The following is an 8,018-nucleotide window of genomic DNA, read 5'->3' as shown; positions in this document are numbered from 1 at the left end:
AGAGCAGCATTCCAATGATCGTGGCACGGCTTCTGCATGCATTACGAAAGGACGTGCACTGTATAAGCAATGTCGGGTCTTGTGAAAGTAAGATAGATGAGCCGGCCGATAAGGCGATGATATTGGGCAGGATCAGTGAGTAGGGGAGATAGAGAGATGTATCTTGTGATTGAGTTCAATGGGAACGGGAGACGGCTTAGCTCCAAGAAGTCCGGCCTCAGTAACCAAGTCTAATGCATACTTACGTTGGGAGATGAAGATTCCCTCACTATTACGGGAAACTTCAATACCAAGGAAGTATTTGAGTTTGCCCAAGTCTTTCATGTGGAAGCACTTGTGTAGATAATTCTTGAAGCATTGTATTGTAGAAAGGTCATTACCCGCTATTATGAAGTCATCCACATAGATGAGGATGTGTAAAAAAATTTTATCTGTAACCAAGGAGAAGTGGGAGTAGTCGGCTCTGCTCTGTTTAAAACCGTAGGACCTCAAGGCAGTGCTCAATTTTTCAAACTAGCATCTTGGGGACTGTTTAAGCCCGTAAATAGATTTATGTAAGCGACACACCTTTGTTGGATCAGGGTCTTGGAAGCCAGTAGGCATCTTCATGTACACTTCTTCTTTTAAATCACCATGCAAGAACGCATTATGAACATCCATCTGGTGAAGTTCCCATCTTTTAGCAGCCGCAATTTGAAGAAGCAAGCGAACTGTAGTGGGTTTTGCAACGGGGGCGAAGGTATCTGTGTAATCTACTCCTTCGCGCTGACGATTAACGCAGGCTACGAGGCGGGATTTCTTGCGAGTTTCCTTACCAAGTGCATCAAATTTGGTTTTATAAAGCCATTGGCACGCTATTGCCTTTTTGCCAGGAGGCAAGTTAGTAACGTCCCAAGTGTGATTAGCCTCAAGCGCTGTGTACTCATCAGTCATAGAATCATTCCACACATCACCAAGACAAGCTTCTTTGAAGGACTTAGGATCCTTCGTAGCAATGAGGACAGCCAAGAAGGCTTTATGTCCAGCTGAAAAATTAGCTTGAACCAAATAGGATGTAATGGGAATAGGAGTGTTACCTGAGACCGAGATAGGAAGACCTGGAGAAGAGGACGGTGAAACGAGAGAGACAGTGGGGGGTGTGCTAGTCTTGGAAGCATTAACAACATAGTCTTTGAGGAGAACTGATGGTTTGGGGTTGCGGTGGCCTCGTCCTAGTAGCTCAGGAAGGCCAGGCGATGGAGGAGCGTCTGTAGTAGTAATAGAAGTGGTGGTTGGTGGCACAACGGGAGAGCCGGGTGGAGTAGGTATGGTACTGGTCGTATCAGGAGTTAAAGGTATTGTAGTATCAACTGCTGTTTGTGCAACAGGTGGGAAAGGATTAGTGATTACCGGTACAGTAGTATCACCGGGGGTTTCCGGTGAAGTGGTAATGGTCGGTTCAGACAGGATCGGAGTAGGGGGAAAAGCCATTCATCATCTGCAGCATCTGGTTGATAAACCGGTGGTGTAACATGGGTTGTATCTGGAATTCCTGGGAACTGATCTTCAAGAAAGAACACATCACGACTTGCAAAGAACTCATTGCTTTCAAGATCATATAGTTTCCAGGCTTTCTTCCCATAAGGATACCCAACAAAGAGGTACTTGCGGCTGCAATCACTAAACTTATCTCTGTTGCGAGGGCGAATAGGAGAGACAGCCAAAGATGCGTAGGGAGTCGTAGGAGGGCTTGGAACCGTGTAGTAACTCGTAGGGGGTACTGCCATGTAGAACGCCGGATGGCTTTCTATTAATGAGGTGTGCGGCGGCGAGGATGCTCTCGCCCCAAAAAATAACAGGGAGCTTAGCTTGAAAGAGGAGAGCACGTGCAATGTTAAGGATGTGACGGTGCTTGCGTTCTACACGAGCATTCTGCTGGGGTGGATCGACACACGAGGTTTGGTGTTGGATGCCATGCTGTCGGAAGTAGGAGGATAAGACCATGAACTCGGTGCCATTATCTGTTCTGATTGTTTTAACTTGTTTCCCGAACTGTCTTTTGCTCATAACACAAAAGTTCTTGATCAGATTTTGGACTTCTGATTTTTCCGACATAAGATACGTCCACACAGCTGTAGAGTAGTCATCAACTATGGTCAGAAAATAAGCAGCTCCACATGACGAGAGTGTTCTATATGGACCTCAAACATCACAGTGTATTAAAGAAAAATGCTCCAAAGCTTTTATTATAACTATCATGAAAAAATGATCGTTTGTTTGGCACGAAAACAAATATCACATGAATGTGATTCCTCAAAATCAACTTTTAAACTGGAAAGAACAGGTAATGTAGAAAGCACTTTGTAGGATGGGTGACCAAGTCGTCGATGCCATAGGACTGTAGGAGAAATAGATTTCGCAGAAGTCTGATGTGCACGAGCAACTCTCGCGCCCTTGAAATAGTACACCCCCTCTCGTTCTTCACCGGCTCCAATCAGGGTCCTCGTAAAACGGTCCTGTAAAACACAAAGAGTGTCAGTAAAGACAGCAATGCAGCCAGTTTGCTTTAGTAGTCTCGATACCGAGATCAAAGTGCAATTGAAGTTTGGCACATAAAGAACATTTAGAAGTTTGTAATCTTTGGTAAGAGACACTCGGCCAATCTTTGTAGCACGCGAGGCCGTTCCATCTGGGAATGTAACCGCAGATGGTATAATATTAACAGCATCTTGTAATAGAGACAAGTCGCCTGTCATGTGGTGTGATGCACCCGTATCTATAATAACATCAGAGAGTTCAGTTTTACCAGACAAGCGGTCAGTCGAGAATTGTGATTGCTGTGACTGAAGCAAGCTGATGAGGGCTGAAATCTGATCATTTGTAGAGGAAGACGATGGAACAGTAACGGAGGCAGATGCAGCATTTACGCGACCACGTCCACGACCACCAGAGTTAGAAGATCTACCACCGCGGCCCCTGTTTCCAGAGAAGTTCCTAGAAGAGTTGCGCTGTCGTTGTTGTTCTAGGAACCATTCTGGATAACCATGTAGGAGAAAACATTCCGAAGCTTCATGATCGGTACGCTTACAATGTGTGCAGGAGCGATTAGGATCACGACTTCGGGACACAGCAGCTGCGGCAGTAATATGAGTTGTAGAGAGGTCTGTTTTGACTGAGAACCCTACTGCGTCTTGCTTTGTATCAGCGGCTCTCATGTTGTTGATGTTTTGTTCAGCTCTAATAACTCTGGAGTACACGATGTTCAGATCAGGAAGAGAGGGTCTTCGTCAATGATTTGAGATCGTATAGTGTTGAATCTCACTTCATCGAGACCGAAAAGAAACTTGTGAACTTTAGCATCTTCTCGTTCTTTTTCAAGACCTGCAGCAGCAGCACACGTACATGACACGGAAGGCTTGAAGTTCTGAATTTCTTCCCATAGCTTAGAAAGACGGCCGTGGTATTCAAGAACGGATTGACCATCTTGTTTGCAATTAGTTATTTCATCCTCAAGAAGGTGCTTGCGGACGGCATTCTTGACTGAGAAACGTTGTTTGAGAGATTCCCAAAGCTTCGAAGCATCTGCAACGTGAGATACAGTTGAACGAACTTGGGGATCGATTGACGTACGGATCCAGCCAACTATCATTGAGTTTGACGTCGGTTTAATAATTGGGCCATCGATAAACCCGATCTTTTGTTTGGCTTGGAGAGAGTTCCAAAGCTCCGTTTGCCCACTCAGAGTAGTTATTTCCTTTGAGAAGAACTAGTGTAATTAGGGCACCAGGATTGTCGGAGTGGTGTAGGACGTAATGAGAGTCTGATGGAGAACTCTCCATAGTAGAAGAAGTAAAAGAACTCGATGTTGAAGTCATAGATGATAATCAACTCGATTTTGATACAGTTGTATTTGGTAAGCAAGGAAGCGGAAGAAGAGAAAGATCAAGGATCGTGTCTTAGCTCTGATAACATAAAATAGAATGTAAACTGTTGCCTTTATTGAAGTATGATATCGTGTTTATATACAAAGAGGATTTCCTAAGCCAGATTAGGACTATAGATAATTACAATACAAATAGTTATCTTTATCTACATCCTTATCTCTATAAAAAAGAGATGTTTGATTAAAAGAAAAATAAAACGCAGTCATATCCTAGTGTGAAGTTGACAGATGGTTATATCGTCCACAAATTCGCTTACTAGGAAATGTTCAGTTTAACGTTATAGTTGCTCATAAAGTTGCTCAGTAATAATCTATCGGATAAAAAGTAAAATGCTTCAAAGATGTGAGTTCAGTAAAAAAGTGAGAGGGATTTTGAGTGGTAGAAAAATGTTACTCTCTCTTTGCAATTAGCCCTAATTTTCTCGTCTTTGCCTCTCCGCTGGCATGGTATTTGGTTCATGCGGCGGTTTTTCCATGGTGATTGTTTGATTGCTCGGAGTTTAAAAAAAAAGATATTAATTCAGTATTACAATTTTTTAAAGAATGGAGACGATCGCAACGTATCACTCACGCCAAAATATATGGTCACGCGAGGAAATCTCGTAACAATTCTCAATCGTTAGACAAAGCAACAAGAAAACAGATCAATTTTGCTATCTCCTAAACAAGACATCAACCGCTGGTATCACTTTCTTACCAAGAATCTCTCATTTAAGTAACTTATTCATCAAGAAAAGTTCGACATTTGAATTTATTTGCGCTGGATGATATTAGTGTGATGTGTGCATGTAAGAGAGCTTACTCCACGATGCATCTTCTTCTTACGTGACGACTTGAGAACTCGACATGATGTGTATGGTTCAAGACTAGATAACTTGACTTATTGTAGTGTAGACCTAAAGAAAGCCTTTCATTTAAGCAACTGTGTACTGTCAAATCTCAAAATTATGATGCTTGTCTACTGGAGAGCACATCATGGATCATGTGTTTATCCTATTCTCTAAGATTTCTCTGGTTTATCTTTACTATTGATCAACACGCTGTTTCCCAGACATGTCTGATATGAAATCAAATATGTTTAACGGTTTAAGAATAGTAACACTACTCAAACAGCTGACTTTATCATGTGTATATAAATCATGTTCCTTATTCTTCTTCTTCTTCTCAACTACCCACTATCAAACATCACTAATGGCTTCTATCGGCTTATTTGAAGCATTTTTATCTCTTTTCCCCTTTCTTATCTTCTATTACTTCCTCAACAAGAAACATTTTGGTTACTTGCACATCAAACAAACCCTTCAAAGCTACCATTGGAACTGGCCTGTTCTTGGGATGCTTCCAGCTGTGCCCGTGTGGCTCAATCGGATAGATGATCTCATCTGGGTCATTGAGAAGAACAATTTGACATTTCTATTCAAGGGTCCATGGTTCACTAGAATGGATATGTTGTTCACGGTTGATCCGGCTAATATACATCATATGTTGAGCTCAAATTTCTCCAACTACATCAAAGGACCTGAGTTCAAAGAGATAGTAGATGTTTTTGGAGACGCAATGTTCAACACCGAAGCAGAGCTATGGAGGAATCTAAGGATGTCTACTCAGGTCATCCTCAGTCGTCAAAGTTTTCAAAACTTTTCAATGAGTGTCACAACAAGTAAAATCAAGGACGTGCTTCTTCCTCTTCTCAGTCGCTTTTCAGAGGAAGGGACAATCGTGGACTTGCAGGATGTGTTCCGGAGATTCATGTTCAATACCACAGTAGTTACAACTGTCGGATCTGATCCTCAATCTCTCTCCACTGAGATGCCAGAGTATGAGCTCGCAAAAGCCCTCGAAAATGCTGGGGAAGTCATTGTGATTAGGCATTTGATACCAAGACTCGTGTGGAAGTTTCAAAGATGGATGAGACTCGGTCAAGAGAAGAAGTTGATAGAAGCGGGTGCAACTTTTGATCGAGTATGTGCCAAATATATATTAGCAAAGAGAGAAGAGATAAGATCACAAGAGATTGATCATCATCATGATCATTCAGATGAAGAAAGTGAAGATCTATTAACGTATTTCATAAAGCTAGATACAAGCAAGTACGAGCTCCTGAAACCAAGCGATGATAAGTTCCTTAGAGACACCATTTTAGCTAGCATTGTGGCAATGAGGGATACCACTTCCACTGCTCTCACTTGGTTTTTCTGGCTCATCTCAAAAAACCCTCACGTGGAAGCCAAGATTAGAGGTGTCAAATGGGCGGGCCGTCCAATGGTTGCCCATGTCCATATACAAACGGGCTTAATATAGACAAACCCATTTTTCCCATTGGTTTTTATTGGACAAAATGTGGAAGACCATTAAGAAAATGGTCTTTGTTGGTTTTGGGCTTTATGGACGTGGACTGTCCAATGGTTACAAAACCTAAGGTTTCTAAAATTTAAGTTTTTCCGCTAAAATCGTAAAATCGATTTTATCGCTTAAATTTTGATATCAAATTTTCCCGCCAGAACCAGAAAATTGAGATTTTCCGTCAGAACCGCAAAATTGAGGTTTTCTTCAAAACGCAAAATCGAATTTTCCCACTAAAACCGGAAAATTGAGTTTTCCTGCCAAAACCGCAAAATCGATTTTTCTCGCCAAAACCGAAATTGTTGTACTTATGAATTTATGGATGAATTTTAATTTTATGAACTTGTATATGTAATTGTAGGCTTATAAATTAAAATTTTCTTATATGGTCATTATGGACCCCATGGCAAAACCGAAAAATCGAGTTTCTCTGCCAACATCAGAAAATCTAGTTTTCCGCCAAAACCGCAAAAATGAGTTTTTCCGCCAAAACTGCAAAATCGAGTTTTCCCGTCAAAACTGCAAAATTAAGTTTTTCCGCCAAAACTGCAAAATTGATTTTTTCCGCCAAAACCGCAAAATCAATTTTTTCCGCCAAGACCGGAATTGTTGTACTTATGAACTTATGTATTGTTGTACTTTTAAATTTATGGATGAATTTTAATTTTATGAACTTGTATATATAATTGTAGGCTTATAAATTAAAATTTAAAATTTCTTATATGGTCATTATGGACTCTATGACAGCCCATGAAAATATGGGTGTTAGTGGGTATGGTTTTTAATGGACATGGTTCTTAATGGACATGGTCACTCTCTGTCCACAAACAATAAATAGACAAATGGATATGGGCTAATGGACATGGGCTAGCCCAGTTTACAGCTCTAGCCAAGATTCGCCAAGAGATCAACACAAATCTACCAAAAGCCGAAAGTAATCAAGAGAGGTCATGGTTGGCTATCGATCGCAAAGAATATTTGAACAAGTTAGTGTATCTCCATGGGGCCTTGTATGAAACAATGAGGCTTTATCCACCAATTCCGTTTGAGCGCAGCTCTCCAATACAATCAGATGTACTTCCAAGTGGACATAAAATCGAGGCAAACTTTACTATTATCATCCCAATCTATTTGATGGGGAGGATGAAATCCATATGGGGAGAAGACGCGTTGGAATTTAAGCCAGAGAGATGGATTTCAGAGACCGGAGACTTGAGACATGAGCCTTCTTCCAAGTTCTTTGCATTTAACTCCGGTCCAAGAATTTGCCCTGGTAAGCATTTAGCTATGCTTGCAATGAAGAATGTAGTGGTGGAGATATTACAGAACTATGACATTAAGGTCGTCAAAGAACACAAGATTGAGCCAAAGCCTCGTCTTGTTCTTCACATGAAACATGGGCTTAGAGTCACCCTTACTAAGAGATGTTCAGCTTGAAATGTTAATGTTAGAGTTGTCCAATAATAATTTATCGAATATAAAATAATATAAGAAGTAATGTACATATGTATTGTCCAAATGAACTTGCCCCCTGGTCTTTTGAAGCTTGGTACTTCGTGATTTGTTTAAACTTATTTCATCTTTTTATTATGTACAGTATTAGTGAACGCTCAAGTTATATGTCTTATATAAAATGTATTTATTCACTACAAGAAAACACAAATTTAACGACGGCGGTTTTCCTCGCTAATTCCTCGTAAAATCGGGTTTACGAGGAATTAGCGAGGAAACACGTTTCGTCGTTAAACGTTCG

General features: G+C 41.0%; 1 protein-coding gene across 3 annotated transcripts; it reads left to right on the top strand.

Moving 5' to 3' along the window:
• The first annotated feature begins 5,113 nt into the window (after positions 1-5,113).
• On the top strand, positions 5,114-7,715 carry LOC106395598 (alkane hydroxylase MAH1-like). 3 transcript variants are annotated; one of them, XM_048750335.1, is made up of 3 exons: positions 5,114-5,570; positions 5,628-6,161; positions 7,149-7,715. In XM_048750335.1, exons 1-3 carry the CDS (start codon positions 5,114-5,116, stop codon positions 7,700-7,702), a joined length of 1,545 nt encoding a protein of 514 aa, XP_048606292.1. In that variant the 3' UTR covers positions 7,703-7,715. The 3 variants fall into 3 exon arrangements, with proteins under 3 accessions (XP_048606292.1, XP_022554018.1, XP_013691460.1); XM_022698297.2 differs by having other exon boundaries at positions 5,114-6,161; positions 7,155-7,715; XM_013836006.2 differs by having other exon boundaries at positions 5,114-6,161.
• Positions 7,716-8,018: the final 303 nt, after the last annotated feature.

The sequence above is a fragment of the Brassica napus genome, chromosome C3, assembly GCF_020379485.1.
Source record: "Brassica napus cultivar Da-Ae chromosome C3, Da-Ae, whole genome shotgun sequence".
In the NCBI taxonomy this organism is placed as follows: Eukaryota; Viridiplantae; Streptophyta; class Magnoliopsida; order Brassicales; family Brassicaceae; genus Brassica; species Brassica napus.
Note: the sequence above shows the minus strand (reverse complement) of the source record. Positions and strands in the feature narration are given on the sequence as shown.

Coding starts and splice junctions, on each gene's coding strand:
- LOC106395598 (XM_013836006.2), top strand. CDS start 5,114: ATGGCTTCTATCGGCTTATTTGAAGCATTTTTATCTCTTTTCCCCTTT. Junction 6,162..7,148: donor CGTGGAAGCCAAGATTAGAG/GTGTCAAATGGG, acceptor CCCAGTTTACAG/CTCTAGCCAAGATTCGCCAA.